The sequence below is a fragment of the Colobus angolensis genome, unplaced genomic scaffold (genome assembly GCF_000951035.1).
Source record: "Colobus angolensis palliatus isolate OR3802 unplaced genomic scaffold, Cang.pa_1.0 Scaffold130, whole genome shotgun sequence".
Taxonomy (NCBI): domain Eukaryota; kingdom Metazoa; phylum Chordata; class Mammalia; order Primates; family Cercopithecidae; genus Colobus; species Colobus angolensis.
The window spans coordinates 2,291,359-2,308,644 of NW_012114253.1; the positions used below are offsets into that span (position 1 = coordinate 2,291,359).

General features: G+C 48.5%; 1 protein-coding gene across 2 annotated transcripts in view; it reads right to left on the reverse strand.

Annotated features, from left to right (window-relative positions):
• Positions 1–4,536: 4,536 nt before the first annotated feature.
• The window catches only part of PLA2G5 (phospholipase A2, group V), a 32,845-nt gene continuing 20,095 nt past the window's right edge, over positions 4,537–17,286 (reverse strand). Inside the window, exons 3-7 of one of the 2 annotated variants that reach the window (XM_011933999.1) lie at positions 11,580–11,629; positions 10,204–10,348; positions 7,556–7,630; positions 6,553–6,659; positions 4,537–5,873 (exon numbers count right to left, since the gene is read on the reverse strand). In XM_011933999.1, the coding sequence (XP_011789389.1) occupies positions 5,749–5,873; positions 6,553–6,659; positions 7,556–7,630; positions 10,204–10,348; positions 11,580–11,629 (502 nt within the window). In that variant the 3' untranslated portion in view covers positions 4,537–5,748. The remainder of the gene's footprint in view (positions 5,874–6,552; positions 6,660–7,555; positions 7,631–10,203; positions 10,349–11,579; positions 11,630–17,286) is intronic. The other variant, XM_011934000.1, reaches the window with a different exon arrangement.

Below are 17,286 nucleotides of genomic sequence, written 5' to 3' on the forward strand. Positions count from 1 at the left end.
CTGTAAAACAGGCCTGGGTCTTTTTCCTTCTCCTGCGTCTGGCCACAGGGAACTTGCCATGAACTCATAGGTACAGGTGAAGGAGGAGGCTTGTGGCAGGCACTGGGGCCACAGGGATGCTCACACAACTTACTTGGGCCTTCAGAGGCTATTCAAGCCCGATTTCACACAGACCATTTCCATTTGACTTGCAATTGCTGCTATCCATGCTGAACTTTGTCTTGATGGGCCTGTTAACACCCAGTTTGTGATAGGCAGCTCAGGACTCATGATAACTTGGTAACCTGAGGTCAAGCATTCAGTGTCTACCAAGACCTGCTGGCAAGCCAGATACTGTTTCTCAAAAGGAGAGTAGTCCTCTGCAGTTGATGGCATGGCTTTGCTCCAAAACCCCGAAGGTCTGCCCTATGCTTTACCCACAGAGGCCCCTCTGAGCTTCCATGTAGCATCTCTGTGTGCATATACACGTCAAGCACCATTGCATTTGCTGGGTCATACCACTCAAGTGGCACAAAGCCACTTGCATGGCAGCCTGGACCTTTTTCTTCTAGGCCCCACTCAACACAAGCAACTGTTCGGGTTGATTGGTAAGTGGGTTGAAGTGGTACTTCAGTGGTACTTTAACCTGAAACATTAGCTATATCTCTAAAATCTGAAGTGCCCACAAGGCACTGTTCTTCCTTCTCAATAGATGGGAGGGCCAGATGCTGTGACTTGTCCTACCTTTTGAAAGGGATATCTCAACATGCCCCAGACTGAAGGACCCCCTGGAAAATGCCACTGCAGTAGCAGGCTCCTGAATTCTTGTGGGATTTTCCCCCCTAAGGCACACACATGTCATACATGTCATCACCAATGCTGATGCAAAGATAATCAAGGTCCCTCTGGACTAGATGACGACATAGAGCTGGAGAGTCAATGTAGTCCTGCAGTTGGAAAGTGTAAGTGTATTGCTGTCCCTTCAAGCTGAGAGCAAATGCTTCTGACAGTTTTACTAATAGGTATAAGGAAAAAGTCATTCTGCAGTGGAATAATTATAAAACAGGTGCCAGGGGATGTGTTGATTGGCTGCAGCAACAAAACTACAGCAGCTGTGATTGGAGGCATTGCTTGATTAAGTTTGTAGTACTCCACTGTCTTTCTCTAACAGGCATCTGTCTTCCATACAGGTAGACAAAGAAGCATTCATGTCCTGTATGCCAATTTTATTTTGTAGAGGCAGGGCCTCACTATGTTGCCCAGGCTAATCTCAAACTCCTGGGCTCAATGAGTCCTCCCACTACAGCCTCCCAAAGCACAAGGATTATAAACATAATCCATCATGCCTGGCCCTGTCTGTGGATCTTGAGTGAGATTTTAAAGCCTTGAGACTATTACTTTCTTTTTCCAAGTTCTCCAACCCATAATAATTTTTCTGTCTCCACTAAAGCACTCTGTGCCATCAACGATTTGGTCACCCTTGAACAGGTGTGTACAGAGGTGATCATTTAAGCAGCTGTTTTATCTTTTCAGGCTGTGGTCAATCAATGTTCCCCTTACCACTAAAAACCAGTCGTTTACGCCTTTAATTCTAATCAAATAAGAAAACCAATTCCAGATGACCCAGAAGCAATTCAAAGAGGCCATCCTTCTGGCTCTGTTCCTCAGAAAACTCTCCTAGTACCAAATTCTGAAGAGGTTAAGGAGTTCAGGCAGAAAGGCAAAAGTACTCTTATACAACAGTATTTTTTTGGTAGAGATTTGACCTGGTACAGATGGGACTGCTGGCTTAGTCCTTCATAGGAGGCTGTTTCTCCTGTGCCAGGTGCTACAGCTTGAAGTTAGCAAGGCACACAGTCTGAAATGGAAGATGGGTGTGAAGGGGCAGGAGACAGCAAGGACAAATTGGAACCTGGGAGGATGCATGGAACCCAAAAGAACAAACAAGAACCAGATGGGTCTCAATACCTTCCAGCCTAGCTTCATTGCCTATGCACCCTGCAGGGGAAGCTGGTTCCCTTACTTACAGAGCTAAACACACATCTGGACCAAGAGTCAGAGAAGTTAAACAAAGAAATCCAGCAGGCTCGCCCCAGCAAGGCGAGCCAGCAGATCCATGATCCATGGGCCTGAGCCACAAACACACCATGCCCTGCTCCCAAGTGTAAAGAGAATATGGCTGCACTTCCCATCTGCCTTCCAAATCTCAACAAAACATCTCTTTGGGCCCTAAACTACAGCAACTAACCAGAACCTAACCCAGAACTCTACAGGGAAAAGAATTCTGGGAAACATAGCTTAGCTAAAGTTACACAATCCACACTTACCACACCCACCCTGAACAAAACAAAATATGTTTTCCCTGGTGCCTGTTGCAAGACCTGGCCCCAGCTCCAAGCTTCCCCTGTGTGATGTTCTACTAAAAACACAGTTTTAGGCTGATGTGGGAGGATTGCTTGAGGCCAGGAGTTCAAGACCAGCCGGGGCAACATAACAAAAGCCTCAGCTCTACAAAAAAATAAAATTAGCAAGGTGTAGTGGTGCATGCCCGTAGTCCTGGCAACTCTGGAGGCTGAAGTGGGAGGATCACTTGAGCCCAGGGGTTTGCGGCTATAGTGAGTTATGATCGTGCCACTGCACTCCAGCTTAGGTGACAAAGTGAGATCCTTTTCCTGGAAAAAAAAAAGAGACCACAAAACATGGCTTTGAGATTGACAGACTGCTTCCTTCCCACCTCTCTTCCTTATTACCTGTACAGTCTCAAGCAAAACACTTCACGTCCCTGGGTGTCAGGTCCCACCCCTCACATGGGAATGAAAACAGCAGCCTCACTGGGCAGTTAATAATGTCTACATGGTGTCCCGCACAAAGAAGAAACTCCAGTCAGACTCGGTGGCTCAAACCTATAATCCCAGCACTTTGAGAGGCCGAAGCAGGCGGATCACCTAATGTTAGGAGTTCGAGACCAGCCTAGTCAACATGGTAAAACCCTGTCTCCACCAAAACCACAAAATTAGCTGGGCATGGTGGTGCATGCCCATAATCCTAACTACTCAGGAGGCTGAGGCAGGAGAATCGCTTGAACCTGGGAGGCGGAGGTGGCAGTGAGCCAAGACCATGCCATTGCACTCTATCCTGGGTGACAAGAGCAAAACTCCATCTCAAAAAAGAAGAAGAAAGAAGAAGAAGAAGAAGAAGAAAAGAAGAAGAAGGAGGAGGAGCACGAGGAGGAGGAGAAGAAGAAGAAGAAGGAAGAAGAAGAAGAAGGAGGAGGAGGAGGAGGAGGAGGAGAAAGAAGAAGAAGAAACTCCATACACCTCCTACGTCATCAGCCCACCTTAGCTCCGTCCTCCTCCCTTCCATCCTGATCAGTGGCCTTTACCTTTGAGGCCTTTTCAGTTTGATAACAACTACAAGGGAGCTCCCGCTGCCCAACCCCTCTGTACATATGCTTATAGAGATCATTTTACTTATGTTTGGAGGCTCACATTTGTGCCTGAAGCCCAATTCAGATGACAGTAAAGGATCTGTTATGTACAGGGCAATCTGTCCATTAAGGATGTATAAAGATCTAGCTAGGGAGGCACTGCGATCTGGTCTGTATGTTTCACTAGCTCTCTTAAAAGGGGATGACCTCCCTGATGGTTCTCCTGCCAGCCAAGGGATCAGCAAATGCAACAGTCAAGGAGAACGCCTTTCCCCAAGTTTTGAGGCTTCCTTAGCTCTCATGTCCCCAGAACTGTTCACAGCAGCCAAGGTGGAAGACAGCAATGGGATCTCCTCCACTGAGGATGAAGCCCAGAGCCATAGACTGGCTGACCACCTGGGGACAGCCTCCAGAATCCAAAGAGGCAGTTGGAGCAGAGAAGACATGGAGCTGGTCCTCAGCTGGAATCCAGGGGCTCCCCCGATGAACCCCTAATGTGGATGAGTCCCTGAACTGCTCCTTTTGTGGGCTGGGATTGAAGGCAATGTGGGACAGTGGCCAGAGCCCAGGGTTCAGGGTTTAAAGCTAGGATCTAAGGTCGAACCCTACTTCTGCGTTGATGTGCTGTGTGACTTTGGACGGTCTCCTAACCTTTCTGTACCTCAATATCTTGGTCGATAAATGAAGGTTCTCCATGATTCCTTCCAGCTCAAACCCATGACAGCCTATAGTGTTGCCTTCATAACCTCGTGGCCTCCCGCTCCTGTGGGGATGCTGGGACTCTGAGCTGGGATGTGCCAATGAGAAAGGCCTGCCCACAGCCACCTCCTGCAGAACGTACCAGCAAAACACTGCCCTGCCTCCCACCTGACTCTCATGGGAGACGGGAGAGGTCTGGACTGGGTTCTCTTCTCTGTCATCCAGAATATCACGACTGAAGGAAAATGGAATTAGAGTGAAGCCTTCAATTGCCCCCACATACCCATTCAAAATTGGATCTGGGAAATGGCTTTGATTTTAAATATTTCATGAGCAAATTCGGCATTTGAGTCCCTCCCTGTGTGGCATTGTCAAATATAGACACCGAGTCTAAATCAAACTTTTCTAAAGCACTGGTGCATTCAGGGTAATCTCATAAAATTAAATTTTATTTTGAAAACATTCAACACTAGAGCTTTTTAAATATAGACCCTATTTATCATGCAGTTATTTTGGGGTATGTCGGAATAAAAAGCCATAGGTACTTTCTTGGAAGGACGTTCCTTTGTTTTGGAATACATCCTTTCTTCTTGCAGTCTTGGTATCAGAACAAACATCCTTTCTTTTATGAATTGATAGATGGGTTGGTTTTTTAAATGTCCTTACTTTGTAAAAAATAAACCCCATAGCTGACACCTGTTTAAAAAAAATTCCTGCTGTGTGAAATCCTAGAATCTTAGCATCCCCCATATCAGTATCAAGGTGGGCTTTAGAAGTCTCATTTTACATTGCAAGGAACAGGACAGTTTCTTTCTCAAATAGACTGAAAGTCAGAGAGGTTCAGTAATGGGTCCAAGACCACACAGCTGAAGAAACCAGCACTGGGATCTCAATGCCACCCTCTCTGGCCTGGAAGCTGAAGCTGGCATAATCACCAGTTATCTTCCCCCCACCCCATCGAGGAAGAATGAGACCAACACTGGAGAGGACCCCAAGGTTTAAGGAAATAAGCCCAAGAGAAAGCCTGAAGTTCATCCCAGAAAACCCTGCATTTACTAATCTTCCTTTCTGTCTCTGAGATAACATAGATAACTTTGGGTTTATTACCCCAGCGGCAGAGAAGGAGGCACCAGCGATCCCCCACAGCAGAGGAAAATGTCTATGTGGTTTTTATTAGCCTTGAGAATGAATTTTATTTAATATCCATACACCAGATTTAGAGAGTCAATTTGGCTCTTCCTGTGTAAAAATTCTCTGGAGGGTGGCAGTGGTGATAATCTGATCGCAGAAGCTGAGAAGCAAGTGCATCTCAGGAAAGTGTTCCAACTGGAGCCAGGACGCTGTCTTCAGAGAAGAAAAGAGACGTGGCCAACCCTGAGTTGGGGGAGAGCTCTTGGTACCAGAGGGGCTGCCCTCAGAAGTAGAGGCCTAGGGACCCTGGGACCCTACCAAGTCCTGTGACCACAGTCACTCTCCTGGGACTTGCTAGAGGGTACAGTGTGGCCCTGGGGGTCCTCCAAGCTTCGAGAAAGACTGAGGTCTGTGACTTAGGAGCCTCTCTCAGGAACCCAGCAGAGTCGGAACTCTGTGTTGTAGAAAAACAGAGCAAAAGTCTTGGTTTGGGAGGAGCTCGCTGGGGAGGCCTAGGAGCAGAGGATGTTGGGAAAGTATTGGTACTGCGGGTTGTAGCTCCGTAGGTTTCTCTTGAGGCAGTAGACGAGCTTCCGGTCACAGGCACAGAGCTGCACATAGCAGAAGGGCCCGGGCTCTGCAACAGGACACCAAGAGCAGAATGAGGGCGGGAAGAGCATGCTCCAGTCTCAGCAGAGACCCCATGGACTTCCTGCTCCAAGGAGCTTTCAGCCTGATGAAAGAGGCATGGCTCCTAAATCAGGGGAATAGAGAATCTGATGGAAGGGGCGCCGCTGCTGCTCAGGGTGAGGTTTCAGTCCAGGAGACAGTTCCTGCCCTCAGGGAGTTCCCACTCTGATAGAGGAAGCACCTTCCTTCCTCTGGGGGACTCCCAGTCTGATGATGGAGGCAGCTGCTGCTCTGGAGGAACTCTTATTTTCACAGAGCAGAACCATCCCCAGACTTAGCCTTGAACTCAGAGGCCTTGAGCCTGAATTGTGCTGTGTACACTGGCAGGCCTTCAAGCTTCTGTTTCCTGATGTCTAAAACGGAGGAGACTAAAACCTACTCTACAGGTATATTTGGGGGGAATCAAGGAAAAGGAAGCATGTCAAGCATTTGCACCCGGTGGATGCTAAGATGTTTCAGCCCTACCCCAGGGGACTGATACAGCTGCAGTAATCCTGCTCCTCTCATCCCAGTTCTGTACCCAACCCCTCCTCCCTCAGCAAGATACAGGCTGGCTGTCCTCTAGGGCAGCTGAACTTAAAGTCAGGTGCTCTTCCAATGGCCTGAACGGGAAGCCCCAGCCTTACCGCAGGTGACCAGGCCCCACGCGAATCTGTATTTGTAGGACTGTGTCCGAATGTTGCAGCCCTTCTCCTCCAGCCGCCCATAGCAGTGGTCATGCACCCAACAGCACCTGTCCATGCAAGAGACTTAGATCCCGAGTGGGAGGGATGCCCTCCTGACCCCTGTCCCTAATAGGAGCAAAAATTCAACCATGTCACTTTAGCAGAGGCCACCTTGGTGGACGCGATGTGGCAGAGAGGATCTTGTAGTGTGACTGAGTAACTTCTCGTTCCTCATTTCCAACCAGCAGGTCATGGACCCTCGTTTTCCTCCTGGTCTCACGATTAGACTACACTTCCCAGCCTCCCTTGCAGGTAGGTGTGGCCACATGACTTGGTCCCGGCCAGGGGAGGTAGGTGGAATTAATGCATTCCACCTCCAGACCTGCCCAGACAAACCTCCCACACTTTACTCCACTGTCCCTCTGCCTCCATCCTTTGGCTGGATGGAGATGACCCAGCATTCTGAGGATTCTGCGGCCATAGGTGATGGCAGAACTACAAGATGGGAGGAGCCAACGTGTGATTCATACTGAACCGTTATGTGAGCCAGAAATAAACTTCTCATATCACAGGTCCCGCATCTGTGGATCAACCAATATGGATGGAAAATGTAAGCAGGCCTATTTTCTTGTGTCTGTACTAAACATGTACATACTTTTTTCTTGTCATTATTCCCAAACAATATGACAACAACTTCCATAGCATTTACATTGTATCAGCTATGACAAGTAGTCTAGAAATGATTTAAAGTATATGATCACAGCCGGGTGCGGTGGCTCATGCCTATAATCTCAGCAGTTTGGGAGGCCAAGGCAGGCAGACTACTAAAGTCCAGGAGTTTGAGACCAGCCTGGGCAACATGGTGAAACCCTGTCTCTATTTAAAAATATACAAAAAATCATCCAGGCATGGTGGCACATGCCTGTAGTCCCAGCTACTCAGGAGGCTGGGGTGGGAGAATCACCTGAGCACAGAAGGTTGAGGATGCAGTGAGCTGAGATCGCACCATTGCCCTCCAGCCTGGGTAACCAGTGAGACCCTGTCTCAAAGGAAAAAAAAAAAAAAAGCTTGGGGGGGATACAATCACATAGGTTATATGCAAATACTATGCCATTTTATATCAGGGACTAGAGCATCTGCAGATTTTGGTATCCACGGGGATCCTGGAACCAGTCCACGGGATGACTGGATGTTAGGTGTAGCAGACTGCATATAAAAGGTTTTCTTGGTTTACAGAAAAACTGAGATCTTACAGAGGAAACGCCCTAGTTCCTCCTTTTACTAACATCTTATATTAGTATGATACCCTTGTTAGAATTAGTGAACCAATATTGATACATTATTAATGAAAATTATTCACTAAATAATAGTACATCATTATCTTACTAATTGTAAAAAAAAAAAAAAAAAAAAAAGCCGTAATCAGAGTTCCCTAGTTTTTACCTAATGTCGTTTTTCTGTCCCAGGATCCCACTGGGGATGCCATGTTACATTTCATTGTTTTGTCCTTTTTTTTTTTTTTTTTTGAGATGGAGTTTTGCTCTCATTGCCCAGGCAGGAGTGCAATGGCGCGATCTCAGCTCCCCACCGCAACCTCTGCCTCCCGAGTTCAAGCAATTTTCCTGCCTCAGCCTTCTGAGTAGCTGGGATTACAGGCATGCGCCACCACGCCCAGAAAATTTTGTATTTTTAGTAGAGATGGGGTTTTTCCACGTTGGTCAGGCTGGTCTCGAACTTCTGACCTCAGGTGATCAGGTGATCCACCCCCCTCGGCCTCCCAAAGTGCTGGGATTACAGGCATGAGCCACCGCGCCTGGCCCATTGTCTTGTCTCTTTAGGCCCCTCTTGGCTGTGAAAGTTCCTCACGCTTTCCTTGTTTTTGACTGTTTTGAGGGGTACTGGTTAGATATTTTATAAGATGTCCACTATTGGGATTTGTCTGATATTCTTTTTTCTCATAAGACTGGAGTTTGGGGTTATTTTGTTGCTAAATTGTTCCAGTGTTGGCCACTGGGGGCTCTGTCAATTGACACAGGTGCCCCTTGTCACATCACCATCAATGTGGGCTTTCGTTTTGTTTGTGTTTATTTAAGCACTTCCTTACTTTTTGGCACTAAAAGACGTTCCAGGTTCATCTTGTATATTTCCTGCTTTGGTCCTAGAATTGGCCATTTCTTCAAGGAACCCTGGCGCTATATATATTTATATATGAATATGTATATATATATATATGAATATGTATATATATAAAATATATATATATGAATATGTGTGTGTATATATATATATATGACTTGGAAGGGGCCTTCTATTGAAGAATGACATTGGAAACTAGATATAGGCATTAAGTGTGCTTGTTGCTACTGGGGTGTCATTTCTTTTAGACCCTCTCCACTGATAGCAAAAGAATGTTTCTATTTGCCCATGTGTATAAAAAAAAGTATATGATCACACAGGTTATATGCACACACTGTGCCATTTTATATCAGCGACTAGAGCATCTGCAGATTTTGATATTCACAGGGGTCCTGGAACCAGTCCGAGGGATGACTGTATGTTAGGTGTAGCAGATTGCACATAAAAAGTATTCTTGGTTTACAGAAAAACTGAGAAGATCTAACAGAGGAAACACCATTCTCTCCTATTACTTACATCTTATATTAGTATGATACTAATATATCCACAATATCTATGCATACTGCTACCTATGCATACTTCCACATGTAAACATCTGCATCTACAATAAGCTAAACAGGAGTCCATACTGATGTCTCCAACTCTAGTCCTTTTGCACATGGATCATTCTGGCTTCCTGCCCTGGCTTATCCCACTCCAACAGTGAGAAACTTGGCCCCAACCATCTGTCCTTCATTTGCTTAATCATCCCTTTCCTTTATATATGTCTAGCAGTATCGGAATTGTTAACCCAGCTGGGTATGCTTTCCAAGGAACAAAATCTCCCATTTCACACGTTCTTCTAGAACTTTAGCACTTCCTGATCAAGAGGTGGACTCTAGATCCCCTCCCTCTTAAAGCCTTTGTGACTGTCTTGACCAAGAGGACAGTGTAAGTGACACAATGGGATTTCTGAGGCTGACTATAAAACAGCATACTCTTTGGTCTTGCAGTTTGGGGACACTCACTCTTGCAACCCAAGAGTCACCATGCTGGGATGGATCCTGAACATCCTTGGAGAGGCCTAAGTGACAGGAATTGAGGCCTCTGACCCGCTCCTAGGCCAGGAGATGCTGCCCACTTGCCAGCCATAGAAGTGAGCCATCTGGAAGGTGGATTGTCCAGCCCCAGTTGTCCAAGCTGAAGCTGAGACAAGCCACCCCACAAGCCCTACCCAAATGGCAGATTCATAAGCAAAGTAAATGACCAGTGCTGTATAAGCTACTACATTGAGGACCACTTGTTACGCCACAGTCGACCAACTGACACCTGAGGCCACTGAGATCTTGGGATTGCCGGCTGACTTCTTTCAGACTCAGTTTTCTTATTTGTAAAATGGTACTTTAATATTCATCTTCCAGAAGTGATATGTATTTGAACAAGAAAACATGGGTGCAGAGTCTGGAGCCCAAAGGGCAGTTATAGCAATCAGCTCACCAATCGGTACCATCCTTGGGGGTTCCTCGGCCGCCCCAGCCACAGTAACAGCCGTAGAAGCCATAGTTTGTCAGGGCATTCTTCCCTGTCACCTTCTCGATCATCGATTTTAGGTCCAGCAAGCCTCCTTGCACAGCAGGCACACCTGGAAGATAGCCCATGTCCCCAGGTGACACCCAGGCAGCCCAGCCCTGCTTTAGGCCCACTGCCCAACATCTCCTACCTTTTCTCTCACCCAGGGCTTGGAGAGACCTGTATGTCTCTTTTTTATTCTCTCAATTAGTGGGAAGGGAGGTGCAAACAGTATGGAGAATTGGTTCAGAGTTTGGAATTGAAAAATGAGCAGACCTGGGTTCAAATCCTGGCTCTGCCACTAATTCAAAGTATGGTATTGAATGGAGTCAGAGCCTCAGTTTAATCATCTGGAAAATGGCGACCCAAAATTAGCAGCTGCATCTTGGAGTTATCACGAGGGTTAAAATAAGATTAAGTATGTAAATTTTGAGCACGGTAGCAGACACAAAGTAAGTGACCATGACATATAAGGTGTAATTCATAATATATCTGCTTGAAGCAGGCAGACAGGAGTTTCCTGTCTCTCTTGGCAATACATCCCTCTTCCCCACCACTCCCTCCCCTCACACCCTTTAGAACATAAGGCAGAGAATCTAAAAGCAGGATAGGACTCTTAAAAATCACTGAAGCCAGTTCCCTCATCTTACAAACGGGAAACTGAGGCATGGAGGGAAAAGGTGCCCTGTCCAGGGTTTCACAGCGAGCCCAAGGCTCTCTCCTGCACCAGGCCTCCAGCTCCTCCTGGGATCTCCAGGAATCTCCAGGGATCTGGCAAGACATCAAAGAGCAGGACAGCCTGTGAGGGGGTTGTTGTATATATGGTCGCGGGGCTGCAGGATGGGACTAAAGCCATCTGTACAGTCACTTCCCAGCTGGACAAGCCTGAGCTGAGAATGACCCAGGAATCATAGGCTGGGATATTTAGATAAGAGTTTTGATTTTTATTTGGATTGATTTGGGGATTTTAAAAATCTTATTTTATTTGCATACAAGGAAAAAATCTGCCTCGTACATTTGCCAGCCACATAACTTCCATGTCCAAAACCTTTACACAACTGAGGTACAATATCTCCTAGGACCCTGCCACAGCCTTATGCCTTAGGCATGGACTGCATTAGCCCATGCCAGACGAGGAAGCAGAGGCTCGGAGGCGTGAAGGTTCCTGCTGACGTCTATGAAGTCAGTGCAGAGCCAAGATTCAAACCCAAGTCTCTACAACCTCAATGGCTGGTGTCCTTTTCACTACCCTGTTACTCCCATGGGGTAGAAGTTCATTCGGAGGTCATGGGGCCAGCACTTACTACAAGCCAGGAACCAAGCCAGTGGGAGGAAGCCCTTCATCTCTAGGGTTCTGGAAAAGAAAACACATCCCACGACAGGTCTATCAGGCAATGCTCCCCGTGGCCCATTCAGATCCCACCCCGGCTCCCCACCAGGCCCCGCCTATTCCACTCCCCATCATGGTGGGCAATAAACAAGGTGAGTCCAGCCAGAAAAGACAAGGCAAAAACACTATAGGTCCACTGAGGGCCCTGGAGGCAGAGGGGATAATGGAAGCATTTGCAGGTACACTGTCCCTGCTACCAGTGCACTCTTAGCCACACACACCCCAGACATACTCACCCTGTTGGCAACATGGCTAAAAGGGACCAGAGAATGGGCAGGATTCTTAAATGGAGATTTGGTGGCATACGTGGAGAAGCACGACTTGATATAACCTAGACATGGCCTTTGATGAAAGATGCAAGACAGAAGAAACAAATTCCTGGACAGACAGCACTTGACGCCCACAGCAGGAGGGCAGCAGGAAAGCCGATGATTCTATGTCTCATACTCCTTTTAGCTCACAGTGCTGTAGTTGCCTGTTTTCAAGGATGTTTACCCTGATGGTTCTTTGCAGGCAGAGGCTGGGCGGATGCACCCCTCTATTCTAACACTGAGAATAGTGCCTGGCCCAGAGTAGGTGCTCAGCAGTGAAGCCTGGGCACCCACAATGTGCCAGTGGCTTTCAGGGCCTGGTTATGGCTCTTATGGGCCCCAAGCGCTTTTGCCTTTGTAGCTATCTTTCTGCTGTATCTTTATATTTATCTCTATATTCACACGATTATTTTTGACAACTATGTTGGTATAAAGAAAAACATAATCCAAGCTGGATTTATTATTATATGTTCATTATCATTATGTTCATTTCTTTCCTCTTGATTTAAAAGAATTTATAAAATTAAGACGCTCTCCTGGGACCCAGGCACTATGTCTCCCTAAAGAGTAAGTCAACCCTGGGGGCTCATGAGAGTGCTGCAGGGTAGGTATCACTGTCTTCATTTTGCCCCTGGGAAAACTGAGGCTCAGAAAGCTCCGGGACCTTGCCAGAGGTCACACAGCCATGAAGCAGTGGAGGCCCGATTTGAGCCCTGTCCTTCTGTGCCCCTCACTGCACCACACAGCCTCCCTTCCCAAGAGGCATGAATCCTTTGAGGGGTCTGTGCTTGTTCCTTCTCGTGCTCTACCTCTCAGGCCAGAGCCCTTGGCTTCACTCCTTAGAATCTGTCTTTGGTAAAAACAGCCATTGCCAGCCTAGAGTCCAGGAAATTCCATGTGTCTCAGGCCAGCACCTGATTCTAATTTGGCTTCTCAGAGGTTCCTTACCGGCAGCTGCCTGATTCCCTTCCTCCCAGGATCCAAAGTCCTTGTTTGTCCACAGCTGGGCAGGCCTGGGGCTCTCCCCTTCAGTGCTCTGTTGTCTCAATTCCCTGAGTTGAATGGTCGCTTGTGCCAGAGCTCTGCCTGCACCCCTGGCACCTCCCAAGACCTGGCCTCCAAATATGCCTCAGACTCCTTGGGGCTCCTGCCATCATCCAGTAGCAACTCTGAGTTCCAAGAACATTCCTGAGGGTTCTGTCCACAGCTGGCCTCCATGACAACCCTTGTCCGGCAGCAACTCTGAATCCCAAGAACATTCCTGAGGGTTCTGTCCACCCATAGCCTCTGCTCCAAGGGCTCCAAACAGCCAAAGAAATGGCCCTAGACACCACCATTCCACACCAATCTTTCTCTGCCGCTCCCTGGAGCCTGCAGCACAAGGACACCACTGCCACTCACTAGGCATCTCTGGTGTGCCAAACACTATGCACTACCTCTCCAAACTCATCAATGACCTTGGCAGGCCTGGTGTCTGTCCTTTTAAACAGCCACTTGTTGAATGAGTAACAGTTGTTGATTTTACAGATATGGAAATTGAGGCTCAGGCAGATTAAGTGACCAGGACTGTCAATCTATTTCCTTGACTGTATCTACTCCACTGCCTCTGAGCATCCCTGGGCACTAAACATGCTTTCAATTTTCTGTATTTTAGGACACTTTCACATCTTGGAGGCCAGAGACAGCCTGCTCCTTCCAGGGCTAGTTAATTCCTAGACACCTCACATGGCTCCTCTGTGAGCATGCCTTTCACGTGCAGACCGACTATGACAGTAGGTAGCTGGTCAGACAGGAGCGGGACAGGAATGTCAGGCAACCATCAGGTGATGGGCAGGCAGTTGTTAACCGTCTCTCTAAAATAATAACTGGTCACAGCCAGCACCAGGGAAAGGCAGTCTCCCAATAAACAGGAACAGCTGAAGCTGGTGGTCAGCAGCTTCCAGTCAGATCTCAGGAGTTGGGTGAGTGGGCTCACACATGCGCATGAAGAGGCAAAATGGCAGAGTTTAACTGGTATATGACCTGCTAGGGATGTTCGGCTGGTAAGGGAAGAATGCCTCAAGGGAGCACGCGTACAACTCCAGTAAACACACTGCGCATGCTCCCTCCCAAGTGCTAGCAGGTCGGCGGATAAGGAAAACAAGACCTGGAAGTATGCCAATGTATAAAACCCCAAGTCAAAGGTCAAACAGAACCCCTGAATCTCTCAAGTCACCTGGTTGGCCCCTCTTCCAAGTATACTTTACTTCCCTTCATCCCTACTCTAAAGCTTTTTAATAAGCTTTCACTTCTGCTGTGAAACTTGCCTGAGTCTCTCCTTCTGCCTTATGCCCCCAGTCAAATTCTTTTGTCTCACTCTGTCACCAGGCTGGAGTGCAGTGGCACCATCTCGGCTCACTGCAACCTCCGCCTCCCGGGTTCAAGCGATTCTCCTGCCTCAGCCTCCCAAGTAGCTGGGATTACAGGCGCCTGCCACCATGCCCAGCTAATTTTTTGTATTTTTAATAGAGACAGGGTTTCACCATGTTTGCCAGGATGGTCTCGATCTCCTGACCTCGTGATCCACCCACCTCGGCCTCCCAAAGTGCTGGGATTACAGGCTTGAGAATTCTTTCTTCTGAGGAGGCAAGAACTGAGGATGCTGAGGCCTGTATGGATACATCCCACTGCTCACACAGCCAGTCCCTTGGCCCACCCAAGCCACCTTTCCCTTACCCTCACACTCTAAGCCAAGGTTTCTCCTGCCCTAAATCACCCCAGGGCCAGACTCTGGACAACTAGAGAAGCCTGGAGTCCCGCTGACCTGATTCAAACTGGCCAGTCCTAAACTGTGTCTCTGCCCTACCAGCCTTTCCCAAAGATCACAGCAAAGGCCCTGGGCGATGCTTCCCATGGCTCCTCCTGACCTGCCAACCTGGCACTTCCTGCGTGTCCCTGGGTGGGGATCACGCCCTCTTCTGGGAGCTGTAAATAACAAGCTATCTTTTAAATGGCAATCATTTCTTGATCTGTTGGCCTCCCCATACCTGGAGAAAACCAACCCCCCAGGTGCATTTGAGAACACCCTGGAAAGAGTAAAAAAGCAGTTTCATGGTGGTGGTGGCAGAGGCGTGGAGTGGCTGCCCTGAAGAGTGGACAGCCATTCCACTCAGTCGAGCCCAAAGTGGGCCCCAGGAGGAGGATGTGGGCACAGCTATTTTAATCAAACCACCACAGAGAGGAAGTGCATAGCTGCGAGAGAATTTCGGAGGAGGGCAGCGGTTGCAGTAATGAGAGGGAAGAGAATAGAGACGGACAGCCCAAAGGAAGATGTGGAGGCCGGGACATGGCCAGGTCGCCAAGGGACGGGTCCCCCAAGTCCACATGCAGCAGCTCCAGGACCTCCCAGTTCACGTCTCCTGGCTGGAAAGAATGCACAGTGCAGAGCCTCACAGCACAGACACCTCCTGCTGTCTGTGAGGGAGGTGATGGCGGTTCACCCCTCTCCAGGCCCTGCTCCCCTGACCAAGGGGGACAGGTGTTTCCTCTCATAGCCCCTCTCTCGGCCCTGCTCTCTGCACCTCCCTCAGGCAAAGCAGCCCCAAAGATGAGATTCCTCACCAGTGAGACCTTTTCTCCGTCCTCAGGCCCGCGGAAGAGGCTGGGGCTGGGCCCGCCTGGTTTTAAGGACCTCTCTGTCACCTCCCACACTCCTGCATGGGCCAGCTCCAAGATTCCTGGTAACTCGCATAGGAAGCTCTACTTCCCCTCACCCTGGCACGACCCCTGGGGAATTTGTTCCACTGTGTATTCAGAAGTTGTTTCTTTTGGTTGTTTTTTGTTTTGAGACGAAGTCTCGCTCTTTCGCCCAGACTAGAGGGCAGTAGCCCTATCTCAGCTCACTGCAGCCTCTGCCTCCCTGGTTCAAACAATTGTCCTGCCTCAATCTCCTAAGTATCTAGGATTACAGGCGCACGCCACTACGCCTGGCTAATTTCTGTATTTTTAGTAGCGACGGGGTTTTACCATGTTGGTCAGGCTGGTCTCGAACTCCTGACCTGAAGTGATCCACCCACCTCAGCCTCCCGAAGTGCTGGGATTACCGCCACAGAAGCAGCTGTTTTCTGAAGCAGGTCACAGTGCCCAGGTGGCTATCAGGAGAGATAGTGATCAGTCGGGCTTGGGCCACCCACGATCCAGGGCTCTTCCCCGCCAAGAACAGGAACCCTGGAATCCCCCTCCAGGGCACGGCCTCCCTCCCACCCACCACACTGGGTCTTTGCCAAGTCTCCCAGCCCTGGGCTCCTGCTCAGATTTCATCCTGTCTCGCTCAGCCTCAACCCAGGGACGGCCAGGGAGGACAGGCAGCCCCGCTCCCGGACTCGAAGCTTTGTCCCCGTCCTCTTCCTGTTGTTCCTAACTTGCCAATCCCCAACTTTTTCTGCCCCGTTCCTGAGCTGGGGTGACTCAGGAGATGCCTGTAGAAACACCACAGAACGTTGCCTGCCACGTCCAGGTGGTAGCCCTTTTTTGGCACCTGATTCCGTGCCAACTTCCTACAGGTCTTCCCCTCAGGGAAGGGGAAAGTGCCAGGCTTGCAGTTGGAGAGATGCAAGCTGGAGTCCCAGCTCAGCCACTTAGTATCTGTGTGAGCCTGGGCGAGTCACTACATTTCTCTATTCTTCATGTAAAACATGAGAATTATGAGCCCCTCCGGCCGCAGAGGCTCCTGGTGAGGAATGTACCATGTCAAACAAGGCACAGGTGGGTCAGGCACAACGGCTCACCCTGGGAGGCTCAGGTGGGAGGATGGCCCAAGCCCAGGAGGTCAAGGTTGCTGTGAACTATGATCACACCACCGCACTCTAGCCTGAGCAACACAGCAAACCCCTGTCTCTATTAATGAATAAATGAATACATAAAAATAAAAAAAAGGCATATAAACTAATGTCAGTTGGGGAAGTGTATGGCCCAGTGGGTAACATCACAGGTTCTGTATCAGCTCCAAGTCCTGGGTTCAAATCCTGGCTTCCTCACCACTGGCCACATCGCCTCAGGACTGACTGAAGCTCACCGGCCTCGAAGAGCTGTTGTTAGGATTAAATGAATTTATACATGTATAACTTAGAGCCATAGCAAATGCAGAGTAATGCTAATAAACCAATGACAGCTCACCTTCTACTTCTAGAGTGTTTTCACAAGACATAGGTAGCTACTAGTATTCTCCATTTTCTACTTCTGTTAATTCCGCCCCTCACCCCACCACCCCACACACACTTTTTTGAGAAGACTTGGATTTTTTTTTTTTTTTTGAGACAGGGTCTGTCTCTG